At 46.7% G+C, this 16,909-nt stretch overlaps 1 protein-coding gene across 2 annotated transcripts in view; it reads right to left on the minus strand.

Moving 5' to 3' along the window:
- SSBP4 (single stranded DNA binding protein 4) overlaps nucleotides 1-16,909 on the minus strand; it is a 547,729-nt gene that overhangs the window by 435,782 nt on the left and 95,038 nt on the right. For both annotated transcript variants that reach the window (XM_030218716.1, XM_030218717.1), the window contains exon 2: nucleotides 14,353-14,425. In XM_030218716.1, the coding sequence (XP_030074576.1) occupies nucleotides 14,353-14,425 (73 nt within the window). The remainder of the gene's footprint in view (nucleotides 1-14,352; nucleotides 14,426-16,909) is intronic.

Below are 16,909 nucleotides of genomic sequence, written 5' to 3' on the forward strand. Positions count from 1 at the left end.
TGACGTCCTGCACGTACAACGCGCAGGACGTCAGACTCATTTTCAAATTCTGAGTCTGACGTCCTGCATGTTGTACGTGCAGGACGCGACTCAGAAGAACAGGAAGCTTTGCAACTTGCCTGCTGCAACGGAAGAGAGGACCTCGACTGGCGGGAGGGTTGGGGTCCCCCGCCAGCAAAGACTGGCGACGGGTTGGCGGTGGTAGGGGGGTCCAGGCCAAAATCTGCGGGGGCCCAGGCCCCTGTGGCCCCACAGAGATATGCCCCTGCCTTGGTCTAAGCCAGTGGTTCCCAAACCTAGTCTTGGAGGCACCCCATCCAGTCAGGTTTTCAGGATACCCACAATGAATATTCATGAGAGAGATCTGCATGCACTGCCTCCACTGCATGTAAATCTCTCTCATGAAATTCTTTGCGGATATCCTGAAAACCTGACTGGATGGGGTGCCTCCAGGACCAGGTTTGAGAACCACTGGTCTAAGCACTCCACAAAAAGGAGAGGGGAAACAACAGTCCAAACCCCATCCTTTTATGTGAAACAATAAAAAAAAAAGTTACAGAAGTCCAAACATGTAACTTTTGCAGACTGCTTATGGACCCGTGACATGAAAAATCAGCCACTCTCAACATTTTTGGTCCGTTACTTTAGTCACCTTTTCCCAGAGATGATCACAAATGACTCCAAATATACATCTCAAATTGGCCAGTAGAGGGCACAATGATATCAGCTACAATCATGGTGGGCTGGAGGTTAACACTGAACCCAGGTGGGCCACGCTCACCTCCGCCTTCCCTGCTGCTGCTATCATTCTGGTTTATCTCTCAAACACCTGATCGGCCACCTTGTCCACCACATCTGCAAGAGGTGGCCTAATGGTCAGAGCAATGGGCTGAGAACCAGGGAAGCCAGGGTACAAATCCTGCTTCTGATACTCCTTGTGACACTACACAAGTCAATGTATCTCCCATTTCCTTGGGTAGCCACTGAGACTGTAAGTTCTGTGGGACAGGGGCCATGCTGTACTTGAACAACTATCAGCACTGTACAAAACTGTGTAAATTCAGTAGAGCTATAAAAAGAAACTGAGAAGAAAATGATAAATACCTGAGTCCTCAAGTAGGCCCCATTCTAACAACCTTAATACATTTTAAGGGGGTGGGAGAGGGCAACTGTGTGGCCTGCATTATTCTCCTTACAGAGGGCACCTGATTTTATCATATGCTATTCTGCATAAGGGGATGTGCATAAAATAACTCATATTACCGGCATCCACTATCATTTCACGAGGCTTCACTAGATCCTCATGTGTCATCCTACAAGCATGACAGAGTCAAGCAGAAAAGCTCTCTGACCTCCCTTCTGCTGAGCTGCAGTATCAGAGACAAGCAAACTGTGTATGTACATGGGGGTGGGATAGAGAGCTAAGGAAAGAAAAATCAAAAAGGCGGCAAAGTAGATTAAGATTTAATACACAAAAACTCTGGGGGATTAGCTCCCTGCTGACCTGGCAGGTGTTAAAGAAAAGAATATAATCCTTTGTACGCTCATCCGGATGGGTCTGCAGTGATCCGAACAGCTTGAACCACCACCTGCCTGTCCTCGACATAAGCCGCCTGCTGCAAGTAAGGGTTTCTGGTGATCAGTCATTGTAAAGGATCCAACACCTTACTGCTGGTGCGTGTTCTGAAACACATCCTTTCAGCATACACTGCTTGGCTCCCCCCCCCCCCCCCACCCCAATCCTCTGAGTCTATGAACAGGGAGCACAAAAGCTAGAGTTTCTTGGAGTATGAGGTGGGCGGGTTGGGTTTGTTTGGACAAGGTTACCAGATTTTTGGTTTGCAAATCTCGGGCATTCAGGTGGGATCTGGTGGGCAGTGCAGATCAGGGTAGGGTCAGGTGGGGGGCAGGACAGGGCCTTTCCATGGCAATTTTCCACCATAAAAATGAGAGTCTACTAAAAATAAATATTTTATAATTTTTATATCTTAAAAGTACTTTCTTTAAGTAGCTTAAGTCTCTCCTCAGGCACATTGTATGTCTCTGCCACCCCCACGCTTCTGACAATATTTATTTCAGTACTTATATACTGTTTAGAACTAAGCAGTTTACAGTTTCATTTTACAGGTACTGGGTCTGTCCCTAGTGGGCTCACAATCTAAGTAGTACATTGTACTACTGTTGTACCTGGGGCAATGGAGGGTTAAGTGACTTGCCCAGGGTCACACAGAGCTGCAGAGGGAACTGAACCTGGTTCACCAGGATCTCAACCCACCGTTCACCATTACTTCCTGTTGCCCTGGGTGTGGGACCTAACAGAGATGCGCAGCATGCTTCAGGAGAGGCTCCACATTTCATTGCACCGCTGTACCATGTAATGCTGAGCACAGAAGGAGCCAGGAGCCACAAAATGAGGTTTGAGGGAAAGGTCTGACCCCAGGGGGGCAATGGCAAGAGGGGGAGAAGCTGGACCAAGGGAGGCAGGCAGGACTGTATCAAACTAGAATAAGGCACTTCTGTCCCCATTACTAAACTTGGGGACAGAAGGCTGCCACACACTAGGGAGTCAGGGACAGGGGTCTGAAATCAGGAACCTTCCCTGAAAACTGGGGAGGTCTGGTAACCTTATGTATGGAAGAGGAGTGCTTGTTAATGACTCCTTCCTATTCTGGAAGCTTACTGTCACTGTCAGTCACTGCCTTAGGAGTTTGCCAAGGCTCCTTGTGATGTGCCGTTCCCTGCACTATGTGCCATGGAAGGGCAAGGCCTCAAATCATCCAGCCTGACATAACCCAATGCTGAATGTCTCACACCATGGTCCCTCCTACAAGCGACAGTGAAGGAGTAGCCTAGTGGCTAGTGGAGCAGACTTTGATCCCTGGAGAACTGGGTTTGATTCCCACTGCAGCTCCTTATGACTCTGGGCAAGTCACTTAACCCTCCATTGCCCCAGGTACAAATAAGTACCTGTACATATTATGTAAACCACTTTGAATGTTTTTGCAAAAACCACAGAAAGGGGGTATATCAAGTCCCAATTCCCTTTCCCTTGTAACAGGCTAAGTATTAAATTGAAAGACTTAGGCTTAGTTTTCATTTAATTTTTTTTCCTCCTATGCCTTGGTCTAATCCCTTGCAGTTTGGAAAGAGACAGACTTTGCCAGGGCTGCTTGGTCTCTATGTTTGTAATGATACAGCACTACAAATCATCTGTAATCCCCCCTACCCCCCCCCCCCCCCACAAAAAAAAAATCCATCAGTCCCCAGAGAGATCTTCCAGCGCTTTGAACAGTGCACTCTCTTTTCTAACTCCCCACGTGTGGTTTTGGAAAGATTCCCAGAATACCTTGCTTCTTGATTTATATGACACAAACTATTTACCTTGGAGATAAATCCTGGCACACATTCTCCCGGCATTGCATCTCTGGGAAAACCCGAAGCTGATGGGTCTGTAACAGATAGTGTCAGCTCCTGCTGCCTCCCACTTCTGGTTCAGGTCAGGGGTGCAGGCAAAGGCACCTGAACTGACGTCTATATCATAATATTCTCATACCAACAGCAAAGCAATGTAGCACCATCAGCCTACACAGCTTCCTTCTTTTCTAGTCTATTTCAAGCTGGAACAAAGGGAGGTTAAGTGACTTGGGCTGGCCCAACCACTGGAAAGACTAGGCGGTCACCTAGGGCAACAGCTTTTGGGGGGCACCAAGTCAAAGCAAAACAATAGGTCCCGAGAGGCACAAACTCAAGAAACCATCAGCACATACCTTAATCTGCATATTTATAGGATGTCTGTGGGATGACCATGATTATCAAAGCTTGGGGCGGGAGCAGCAGGTTAGGAGCCTGAAAGTTAATTGAGGGGGGCGTCAAACTAAAGGTTTGCTTAGGGCGCTTACCATTCTTGCATCAGCTCTTTGTTTATGGCGGCCTTAAGAGCCTCAAAGAGGGAATTCAAGGCCTCCCCAACCCATATCTCTCTGATCTAACTGTACAGTCCTTCCAGATGTTAGTCTTAGCGCTGCTTTCAGAGGTTGTCGGGTTATTTTGATGTCTGTACTGGGGTTAGTGTGTCTTTTCACTAAAGCTAGGATGCTGGCTTCTGTGACCGTCTGTTCTATTGTTTTAGGCCACCGACAAATGACAGAAAGGTTCTGAAGCTATTGATCTCTGCAGGGAAAAGGACTCATCGCTTTCAGAACATCTGAGCTCCACTGGGGCCACTCGGCTGGCCTGCATTCTGACCCTAGGCAGAGACAAAACAGCTGCCGCAGGAAAGCACAGGAAGAAATCGGAGCGTGAGGAACATACCTCAGCCCATAAAACCAGGAGGCAGCAAGGACTTTGCAAAATGTAAGCAGAACAGTTTGCTGCTCAGAGTCCTTCCATGTTGGTTTTGGCACACTCAGATTTCCACTCTGCTGGGGGCAATTAGGTCTTCACTGGACTGAATTTCATGAGAAGCTGAGAGTTAAAAATCATTTCAGCAATGCAGGCCTCCCACTCTCTTATGTGTCAATGAAATAAATAGCAGCTCTGATTACTGCTGGCCAATGTTTGCTTGCTTAGTCTATCAATACCTGCAACTCTTGGGGACATCCCCTAGGCTCAGGCAGTAAAGAGAGCTCTTCTACTGGTCAAAGGCTATGGGAGGGAGCACAAGCATCTGGGAGAGCTCTACTGGTTAGAGACTGTGGGAGGGAACACAGGCATCTGGGAGAGATCTTCCATTGGTCAGAGGCTCTGGGCAGGAGAACAGGCATCTGGGAGAGCTTTTCTCATAGAGAACGCAAGAGGGAGCACAGGCATCTGGGATAACTCTTCTACTGGTGAAAGGCTGTGGGAAGGAAAGGCTGTGGGAAGGAACACAGGCAGCTAGGAGAGCTCCTCTATTGGTCAGAGGCTCTGGGCAGGAGAGCAGGCATCTTGAAGAGCTTTTCTAATAGAGAATGCAGGAGGGAGCACAGGCAGCTGGGAGAATTCTTCTATTGGTCAGAGACTGTGGGAGGGAGCACAGGCATCTGGGAGAACTATTGGTGAAAGGCTGTGGGAAGGAACACAGGCAAATAGGAGAGCTCCTCTATTGGTCAGAGGCTGTAGGAGGGAGCACAGACAGCTGAAAGAGATCTTCTAGTGGTCAGAGGCTCTGGGAAGGAACACAGGCATCTGGGAGAGCTTTTCTAATAGAGAATGCAGGAGGGAGCACAGGCAGCTGGGAGAACTCTTCTATTGGTTAAAGACTGCGGGAGGGAACCCAGGCATCTGGGAGAACTCTTCTATTGGTGAAAGGCTGTAGGAAGGAACACAGGAAGCTGGGAGAGCTCCTTGTTGTGACTGGAGGAATGTGAGCCCTTATGCCCCGACTGAGCACGGCTAGGATGGAGTGACACCGCACTCAGTCAGGCAGCCAGACAACCCCTAGCTTCACCTGGGGAGCGACCGCCGTTCCCTGGGAGTTGAGCCCCCAGGTTCGGGCAGCCACCAGGACTTCTGGAACCAGCGGGGTTGCATGACCACTGACCAGACAGGCAGGCAAACAGACACAGTCCAAAAGCCAGGTAAATCCATAGAGCAAAGAGTAGTCAAAAACAGTCAAAGGTCAAGGCAGGCAGCAAAACAAGCGAGGTCTGGGAAACAAGCCGAGGTCTGGAACACTGGAACTGAAGATAAGGAGCACCGGCGTGGACCTCAAACACAATTGAGGCCGAAGCAACGAAGGACTGGAGGCAGGGCTTTAAATAGTGTTGAAATCACTCTCAAACATGTGCAGCTGATTGAAGATGGCTGCCCCCATCAGCAGAGATGCCTACGTCCAAATATGGGCTTCCTTCCTGACCTCATTACTCCAAGATGGCTTCCCAGGGCCTGATCTATCCAAGATGGCTACAGCCATTGATCCAACCCAGATGACAGCTGCCAGAAATAGGAAACAGAAACAGACCCTCCTGCCTTCCTGAAGCTAACCAGCACTAAGATGGTCGGCAATCTTCGCCGGACCACGACTCGCCGGCGAATTGGCCGCGCAGGCCTGGCACCAGGTGAGGAACGTAACACTCCTCTATTGGCCAGAGGCTGTGGGAGAGAGTACAGGCAGCTGGGAGAGCTCCTCTATTGGTCAGAGTCTGTAGGAGGGAGCATAGGCAGCTGGGAGAGGTCCTCTATTGGTCAGAGGCTGTGGGAGGGAGCACAGGCAGCTGGGAGAGCTCCTCTATGGTCAGAGGCTGTGGGAGGGAGCACAGGCAGCTGGGAGAGGTCCTCTATTGGTCAGAGGCTGTGGAAAGGTACACAGACAGCTGGGAGAGCTCCTCTATTGGTCAGAGGCTGTGGGAGGGAGCACAGGCAGCTGGAAGAGATCTTCTATTGGTCAGAGGCTCTGAGAAGGAACACAGGCATCTGGGAGAGCTTTTCTAATACAGAATGCAGGAGGGAGCACAGGCAGCTGGGAGAACTCTTCGACTGGTAAAAGACTGCGGGAGGGAGCACAGGCATCTGGGAGAACTCTTTTATTGGTGAAAGGCTGTGGGAAGGAACACACGAAGCTGGGAGAGCTCCTCTATTGGCCAGAGGCTGTGGGAGAGAGCACAGGCAGCTGGGAGAGCTCCTCCATTGGTCAGAGGCTGTGGGAGGGAGTACAGGCAGCTGGAAGAGATCTTCTATTGGTCAGAGGCTCTGGGAAGGAACACAGGCATCTGGGAGAGCTTTTCTAATAGAGAATTCAGGAGGGAGCACAGGCAGCTGGGAGAATTCTTCTATTGGTCAGAGACTGTGGGAGGGAGCACAGGCATCTGGGAGAACTCTTTTATTGGTGAAAGGCTGTGGGAAGGAACACAGGAAGCTGGGAGAGCTCCTCTATTGGTCACAGGCTGTGGGAGGGAGCACAGGCAGCTGGGAGAGCTCCTCTATTGGTCAGAGGCTGTGAGAGTGAGCACAGGTAGCTTGGGAGAGCTCTTCTAACAGTTAAATGGCACACATTATATCAGAGGATGAAATGATTACAGATGCAGAATATCCAGGTAACAAAGCTTATGAGATTCCAAACAAACTGCTCAGGTTCTTTCTGATCTTCACAGACCTGAATCTGGAATCTGATATCAGACTTCGATGCTGGATTGTAGTCTGATAGCCACTGTACCTGCTTTCCCTGTTTGTAAAATCTTTGAAAATATCACCGTAGAGGTCAGTATTCATCAGGGCCTTAGCCACTTAAAGTTAACCAGCTAACTATAACCAGATATGAAGAGAGATAACTGGTTAAGTCAGTGCCATGGATATGCTTGGCGAAAGATAAGCAGATAAGATTATCCTGTTATCTATATACCTGATATCTGGGCAGCCCCATAAAACTGTTATGTTTTACCAGAGAGCACCAAATGTCATGCAACCTAGTTACACATTAACCCCCAGATTCTGTATATGGCACACAAACTTGCGCATACAATTTAATTGAATAATGAGCTAATTATGCTGACAACTGGGTGCTAATAATGAATTATAGGTATTAATCGGTAAGTAGAATTTATATGCGCATCTCGCTAAGTGTATTCTATAAAGATGCGTGTGTACATTCTTGTGTGCAGATCTGAAAAGGGGGCATTGTCATGGGAAGGGCATGGGCGTTCTAAGGATTTGCGTGCAATATTACAGAACAGGCCTGATCTGTGCCTAATTTGAACATGGGTTTCAGTTCGTGTAAATATCTTCGCACCTAAAAGTTAGGCATGGATCCCAGTGCTGGGCAATATTCTATACATGGTGCCTAACTTGGAGCGTCATTTATAGAATAGCGCTCAGCGTTCATTTTTTTCCAGTGCCATACATAGTCTTTGGGCCTAACTGCAGCCTTGGTATGCTCTGATCTCTCCTAACTTTAAAAAGCCATGGAGCTGTAATTTTCAAATCTGAAGTTAAGCAACAAATCTGACTCAACTCACAAGAATTAGACCAAACAAACCAAAAACATAGGGCTCAATATCCCCCTGAAATTGGGGTCCTAAATTTAGGCTCCTTGGTTGTGGTCCTAAATTTATGTCCTATTTTCAGCCACATATAGGAGCCTACGTTTTCTGCTGAAAATTCATCTTCATTTAAGAGCTCAGAAGTTATGCTCATAAATTTAAGCCTGAAATTCACTTACCTAGATTTATGAGTTTAATTCATAAGCCTAGTGTTGAAAATCACTGCTAAGCTCGTTTTTTTCCTCCCCCATCCTAAATCTGTCCTGCTAACACCCACTTTTTCTGCTCCTAAACTTAGTTTAACGACATTTTGATTGTAAATGTAGGTGCCTAATACATTTTCAAAGAAGTCAATTGAGGAGAATAACTCAAAGTTAGAAGCATAAATCTTTTCAATATCAGACCCTAGCTAGTCGACTAGATCCATTGAACATCGGCTCCTGAAAAGTTCTCTGGCACAATCCCTGGGGAGGAAAAAGTTCTCCCCATTAAGGAGAGGATTCTATTAATGGCGACTAAAGTTTTGCGTGCAAATCAGCGCATGTAGCCGATTTACATGTGCAACGTAATTGCTTAACAAGCCAATCAACACCAATAATTGGCTGCTAACAACCAAGTACTGGCATTAATTGGCCTTTATTAGGATTTATGCACAGATCATAATGCTCAGGGGCATTTCGGGCATTCCAAAATTTTCTGCACGTAAATACAGAATTTGGCCGGAGGGGATAGGGAGGAGGGAGGAAAATGGGGAGAGAGGGAAGGGAGAGGTGGGAGTAGGAGGGGAGGATGATTCATGGTCACTGTGGGGAAGGGGTCTGGATATTGGAGGCTTAGGTGTTGAGTAGAGGTTGGGGGGGGGGGGGAACAAAGAAAGAGAGGAGAGTCAAAATGCAGAAGTCTGTGATTACTATGTAGCATGTAAAATGGTTAAAGAGATGTAGGAGTATACAGGTATGACTTTGATATATCATTCTGTATTGGTTCAGTATCTTTAATATAGTCCGGAAGAGAGGTGGGGAGAGATGAGTTGGAGAGGGGAGGAAAAATGGAAAAACTTTGGTGATGGATGTTATCATTATGCTACTCTGAAACATGTTCTGATAATTACATGAAGTAACATGGAATTTGTTGGTAATGTTTAACATGTTGGATCACTAATAAAAATTGTTGAAACATAAAAAAAATAATAATACAGAATTTGTCCGAACCACGCCTCATTTAGGCACCATTATTTACTCCAGCTTTTAGCAGGTATAATTCCCAGCGCTTAAATTTAGGTGTGGTTTATGCCCTAAGTGCTATTCTATAAACCAGTGTTTCCCAAGTTCAGTCCTGGAGTATCCTTTGCCAGTCAGGTTTTCAGGATATCCACAATGAATATGTATGAAAGAGCATACTGTGTGTGGTAGGAAATATAAAAAAAATCTCTCCCGGCACTATGGGCACGGGCCAAATCTGAAACGCCAGGGGGGGGCGCGCTAACCTGGCGGTAGTTTCGTTTTGGCGTGCACTGCACACGCACAGAGCCTACTGCACCTTTGTAAAAGGGTCCCTCAGTGCCTGAAGGGCAGTGGCGTACCAAGGGGGGGCAGTGGGAGCGGTCTGCCCTGGGTGCACGCCGCTGGGGGAGGTGCCGCGCGCCTGTCGGCTCTTCATTTTCATGTTCCCTCTGCCCCGGAACAGGTTACTTCCTGTTCCGGGGCACAGGGAGCATGGAAACGAAGAGCCGACAGGCGCAAGGCACCCCCCCCCTCCCAGTGGTGTGCACCGGGGGGGTTCTTTCGCTGGGGGGTCGCGCTGCACCCGGGGGGGTTGCACTGTTCCGGGGGGGGGGGGGGCGCTGCACCCGGGGGTCGAGGCGGGTGTCAGCACCCCTAGGAACGCCACTGCTGAAGGGGATAAATAATGCAAATAAATCAGTTTTTTTTTTTAGTGGCCATTCATGCAGTGTTTGTGCCCTTCAGCAGGGAAATGAGAGCAGGCCCTAGACACCCAAGCTCAGCTGCAGTTTTACTGAGGATGAAAATTTCTTTGTGAGGGTTGGTGCTTTATCACTTGTCCAGTTGAGGCTGAACGTTCATACTGCTGGAGGCTTTGCAGTAGCTGGAGAGGGTGAATGAGAAGCCGTGTGAGTGGGGAGAAGGCTGTCCGTGAGAGACAAGGATTCATTATAATCACTCAGCTTCTTTATTCCTAACTTAGGACTTATTTTCTATTAGGTAAACTTTCAAAAAGTGCTTAGGTATTCAGTGTTGTGCGAAAGAATAAGTGCTTGAAAACAAAAAATAAAAATTGAGCGACGTTTAATGTTTAGTGCTACATATAGAGCGAAAAGGATATCATGGAGTATACATAAAAGCCATAAGAACAAGGGCATTGATCCGTTATGGGCTAGATTATATATATGAAACTATAAAAAGTGCTATTCTATAACCTGCAATGAAAGTTAGACACGGTTTATACAATAGATCCTGTTGGGAAAAACATGGAGAAAAGGATGTTCATGTGTTGGTTGCATGTGACAGGAGCATCCATTCTAGAAATACGAACGTCAGAAATATCAATGGGTGAGAACAGGGACATAAACCTTTATGTTATGAAACAGAAACATAAATGCTTATCTTTGGAATTTTTGAAACAAAAGCATTTATTTTTCTTGAACCTGTCACAGAGACTGGGGGGGGGGGGGGAGAGGATGGACATCAGGCACAAGAGGATTAAACAGACAAGGACCTCCCCAATCCCTGTAGCAGAGCACTACTCCATACTAGAGAATGACACGGGGACAGGGACCCGCGTTAACCGCGGGGATGGGACGGGGACAGAGCCCGTGGGGACAGGGTGGGAATGGGGACAGATCTCACGGGGCGGGGACAGAAACCATGAGGATGGGGTCAAACTTTGTCCCTGTGTCACTTTCTATTTTGAAGCCTGTTAATGAACTGGACTGCTATTTATGTTTTCAGAAAAACAAGCAAACATGCTGGCCACAGCTAGCAAAATTTGCCTGGGGGATCCTGTACATCCTGCTGCCAGCACATCTTCTAAGAAGACATCTTCTATTGTAGGAAGGACTTTGGAAGACAGGAGAGCTAGACTGAATGCTGTTGATAACTTCTTATTTATCCACAGATTAAAAAAATCATAAGTGCTTCATAGGACATATTTCTCCCCTCTAGGGCATATTTTGTACCCCTGGACATTTTAACAGGGTGGATTAGGATTCCTTGGGGTAGCAGAAGTCAGCTATTGTTGGGGTTGGAAGGGTAGAGGGTGGTGGTAGTGGGAGGGTTTATTATAGTTGCTATTATTGTTTTCTATTTGTAAATTATACACAACAGTTGCACAGCATATTGCTCCTTTTTATACTTTAATAAAAAGATTTAAATGTAAGTGTTTGACGCTTCTGCAGATGAGAACAGAGCCCACGGAGACAGGGCGGGGACAGGGACAGAACCTGTGAGGATGGGGCGGTGAAGGAGATGGGGACTGTCGAGACGGGATGGAAATGGAGACGAGGCCTGTGGGGATGGGGTGGGTATGGAGACAGAGCCCAAGGGGATGGAAACAAATTTTGTACCCGTGTCATTCTCTACACCATACGAGCACTTTTCCGAAACCTAGATGTCCCAGGTAGCAGGTGTAAATCCCACTGCCAATCTGTTAGGACATAGATATTCATTCCTCTTCTGAAATGTGGACTACAGATTCATGTTTAGGCCCACCTTTGTCCCACCCAAAACACACCCAGACCATTTTCCCTTGCCATTTTCTCTTTCTTCAGTTTTAGATCTGTAAATCTTGGCGTTGTAAAATCGGAACTTAAAACATTTGCATAAACATCTCAGTGCCAGTTTCTGAATTTTAAAACGTGAATTACATTTCTAAAATAAGCATCATAACTCTATGAAAGATGCAGTATACACATTTGGAAATTAAATTAGAACAGATTTACCTATGTAGTGAAATAATGGCCCTATACATTTGGTTTAAAAAATGGACCTCTCTGTATTCTGAATGGATTGATTTTTCTCCGTATGCATTCCTATAACACTGCCTTGGTCTGCTCTATGAACAAAATACTATTGCCTGAGTTTAATTTGGATTTTTTATTTAATTAATTGCCTTTTTGAAATCCAAGCTTATAACAGGTTACATATTCCAGTACAGTTGGAAGGTCCCTGCCCCCAAGAGAGCATAAAATCTAAGGGATTAATTTATTAATGTGCATTAACCAATAAACACGTATTAATGTGCCCATAAAACAAGGCATTTTTGATTTTTTATTTGCAGGTCATGTGCTAATGTCATCATTAGTATGTGGCAACTGTGAATAATTAATACAGAGGCACTCATCACCTCCTATATAAGCAACACTAAGGGCTCCCAAATTAACCCTGCATTACTCAGTTAGCGTGTGCTAATGCGATCATGCTGTCTGAATAAAGCTTCCACACCCATTCTCCACCCCAACACGCTCCCTCCAAAATAAATGGGACGACTTCCCTATGAAGAAAGACTAAGGAGGCTAGGGCTTTTCAGCTTGGAGAAGAATCGGCTGAGGGGAGACATGATAGAGGTATATAAAATAATGAGTGGAGTGGAACAGGTGGATGTGAAGCGTCTGTTCACGCTTTCCAAAAATACTAGGACTAGGGGGCATGCGATGAAACTACAGTGTAGTAAATTTAAAACAAATCGGAGAAAATGTTTCTTCACCCAACACATAATTAAACTCTGGAATTCGTTGCCGGAGAACGTGGTGAAGGCTGTTAGCTTAGCAGAGTTTAAAAAGGGGTTAGACGGTTTCCTAAAGGACAAGCCCATAAACCACTACTAAATGGACTTGGGAAAAATCCACAATTCCAGGAATAACATGAATAGAATGTTTGTACGTTTGGGAAGCTTGCCAGGTGCCCTTGGCCTGGATTGGCCGCTGTCGTGGACAGGATGCTGGGCTCAATGGACCCTTGGTCTTTTCCCAGTGTGGCATTACTTATGTACTAAATATATACCATGCACAAAAGGGAAAGTTACCAGCATTAGAGTTTAGCACACTTTAGTGCTCAACTTAACGCAGGATAAAGTCATTAATGTATGTTAAGGGGTTAACGCACATTAGTACATGAAGTTCAAAGTATGTAACTAAGGCAATACGCTCTTTGACTTTCCTCCCCTTCCCTGTGGTTACCTCCCTTCTTTCTCCTTTTCTTTTCCTCCTCTCAACTGTTTTTACTCTAATTAAAATGATTTTGTAAACAGCTCTGAAGGCCCTGCTGTAGGGCAGTATACCCAGGCCTTTTTTTGAGGAGGTACTTGGGGGTACTGAGTACAGGCACCTTTTTCATTGGACCCCAAGTTTTAATGAAAGAGCTCAGGCTCTACACACCAATTCTGCCTTGTCATAGATTCTGTGACTGGTTGCAGGGGGCCTGGCTATTGTGGGATGGGTCCATTAGTGATCACCCCACCCCTGAAGGGTGGCCTAGCACTTGAGTACCGGCACCTTTTTTGCTAATAAAAACACATTGAGTATACCAAACTTTAAATAACGTTGAAATCTGAAACTTGAAATGACTTACTCTAGGTCACATGAACCAGTAGTAGGAGAAGCCGCAGAGAGACACAGCCGGGCCTGGGACAGGACTGAACCACCGTGCGCACGCACCCCCCCTCCCCCTCCACGGGCCACCTCCACCTGCCCCACCCCCTCACCAGCACCTTTTTTGTCTCTGAGTCACTGTTGCTCCCTCACTCTGTCCTCTCCTGCTCCAGTGCTCCTGTGTGCTGGGAGTCAGGACCTGGATGATTGCGTTAACGCAATATCATGTTAATGCAATCATCCGGGTTCTGGGTGGCAGGAGAGGACAGACCTGGAAGCAGGCAGGAAGAAGCTTGCCGGCGCTGGGCCCGAGCCAGGGCCCTCCCTTGGAGGCCAGGCCCAGGGAATTTTGCCCCTCCCCCCACCTCCCCTCTGGATGGCCCTGATTTGAACCCTGGTTTTCTTGGTTCTTAGCTTGCAGCGCTCACCGCTAAGCTACTCTTCCATTGTCCCAGAGCTGCAATATTGTAAAAGTAATGCAATGCCCTTCCAATGCTAATGTGGAACTATCTCAGTCTTAGTCAAACGCAAATGAGTGGAAATCATTGAGTGTTGACTATCACTAAGGAACGATTTCACTGAACTGCCACCGGTGGGTGGGGCATGGGACAGTATCTGTCATTTGTAACAAATACTGTGTAAGAAATTATACTGCAGTTAACAAGATTTTCAAGTGTTAGCAAGATGAGCTATAAAGGGGACAGGGTGAGGGGTGCTGTACCTTCCAGAGCTGTGGCACGCACTTGTATCTGTAAGCAGTATCTTTGCTGACACAGGCGCATCGATTCTTACCTCTGACAGGAAAGTCTGTGCCGATTTCTGAGCTCCTACGTGCAGCAAATACTCGTAAACGTATAAAGCTAACCTGGAGAAAGAAAAAGAAGGATTAAGTGTACAACCTACACAACTGGAAGAAAAGCAGAGCATCACTTTGGGGAACCAGCTCCAGCTCATGTGCTAAGTCAGTCTATATGTTTCAGCTTGTTTCACAGTTATAGTCTGGGAATTTAGGGCTTTTGCCACGTCATTCTAACAACATCCCTACAGCAGGAGCTGTGACTCTGGTCCTCTGCAGCAAGCGTCAGAACTCACCCCTACACCATTCTGTCAGAGCTATGAAGTGTCCACTTGCTTATAAGGAGGGTAGTAATGGAACCCCACAGGCCTGCCAGCAAATTTTCACAGGAAAACTCCCTTTCCAGCAGCGCAAACCTCACTGGTAACTTTGTATCTGCCTAGTATGCACCTGCGTAGATTTGAAAATTAATTCATCATGTGCAATTTTCCACCCTGACTTAATCCTGCCCCTGTGGGCAAAGTGTGCATATTTTTACCTGCACTTAAATTAAGAGGAGGGGGGGAGAAAGAAAGCAAGACATTCAATCCTTGTTTTACCCAAGTAATCTGAATTATTACCTTCAAGGAGATCAAATGGCTCCACTGTCATAAGGCAAAATATAGAACAGGAAAAGTTCTCTACGATGACGAATCACAGAAGGCAAAAGTAGAGACTAATAGACGATTCGCCACTGGAGACGTGAGTCCAACAGTCTTTATTATATCAGAGATAACGACCCGACACAGGCCGTGTTTCGACACTAAAAAGCGTCTGCATCAGGGGTCAATAAATACACCAAGTAATGAATGCAAAACGAAGAGTCCTACTTGTATATGTGTTGTCAACTCACTGATCACGTAGCACCAAACAGAATATGCTGGATACAAACTATCAGAGCTCTGATAGTTTGTATCCAGCATATTCTGTTTGGTGCTACATGATCAGTGAGTTGACAACACATATACAAGTAGGACTCTTCGTTTTGCATTCATTACTTGGTGTATTTATTGACCCCTGATGCAGACGCTTTTTAGCGTCGAAACACGGCCTGTGTCGGGTCGTTATCTCTGATATAATAAAGACTGTTGGACTCACGTCTCCAGTGGTGAATTGTCTATTAGTCTCTACTTTTGCCTTCTGTCCACTGTCATAAGGGACAGGTTAATGCAGTTCTGAGTCCCCACCCCACCACCACCACTGCTGCATGTAGGGAAATGTAGTTCTGTCTATTCTTGGGTAAATGAGCATGGTCTCAGCTACTACCTCAGGACATGGAAATGTAGCAGCATTATTATCAGCAAAGACCAACTGGAGCCTAACAGTGGTGGCTCATTCTGATGGAGCACAGGCAGAAACACAGCCATCTTGCACGCCTCTGTTCCTTGGCACTACCATCCACAAGACATTTGCATGCAGCCACTACAATCAGGCCTCACACTGCCCCTTCTTACAAAGGAATGGACCATGAATACGGGAACATATAGGGTGAATATGGCCAATTAAAAAATAATAATAATAATAATGACCAAAGAGCATGGTTGGGAATGATACAAGGGGAGGTGGTGAAGGCCAGGGCGAGAGAAAATAAAAATCCTGAGAAAACAGGGAAATATGAGCAGCCTGGTTGGGGCGTGGCGGTGGGGTCCCCTGCCAGCAAAGGTATTTGTGAGGGGAAGCGGTGAGGAGGCAAGGTGAAGTAGGAAGGTGAGGCGAGGCGGTGGGAGGGAGGCGAGGCAGCGGGGGGGGGGGGCACTCAAAATGTGCCTCCAACCTTGGGCTCTGGCCCCCTCCCGCCGTGAGGTCTGGCTTCGCCTCTGCTTTAAGGGGTGGCCTCTTACCTTTGAGGCTCTGAGCTCATTTTCAATGCCTTATGCATCTGTGGGTCCTAATTCACTGACACTTTTCCCTCAGACACAGAATGGGGGGAGGGGGGAAAAGCCTTAGAAAGATTTGTTGGTAAAAATTGGCTTTTATTCACATAACTCTTCCCTGTTAAAAATATTGGGCCCAATATTCAAAGGATTTATGCTCCTAACTTTGGGCCCATTTTACTAAATTGTGCTGAAAAGTGGTCTGTGGTACCAGTAGCGCAGGGCTTTCCCGCCAGGCAAGGTATGATGATGCAGTGGCAGCGGTGGTGGGGGTGGGTGCGGTGGGTAAACTGGCCAAAATCTGCCCCCTCCCCCCATCAAGGTCTGGGTAAGCCACTGATGTGCCAATGGGAAAACTAGCGTGTGACCATTAACAGAAAAATTGGAAAATTTGTTCACTTCACCCATGAGCAAATCTCTCTCATGAATATTCATTGTGGATATCCTGAAAACCTGACTGGCTAGGGAGCCTCCAGGACCAGGTTTGGGAGCAACTGGCATACAATAGGTTTAGAGGACCTTATATTATTAGTTCAAGCATCCCCTACCATAGCTCCTTCTAAGGAGCAGGTTGGAGTGTGCAAAAATGTTTTGTTACATTTCCCTGTGAGTGCTACTCACTATTACACAAACAGCAATT

This window comes from Microcaecilia unicolor, chromosome 11 (assembly GCF_901765095.1).
Source record: "Microcaecilia unicolor chromosome 11, aMicUni1.1, whole genome shotgun sequence".
In the NCBI taxonomy this organism is placed as follows: domain Eukaryota; kingdom Metazoa; phylum Chordata; class Amphibia; order Gymnophiona; family Siphonopidae; genus Microcaecilia; species Microcaecilia unicolor.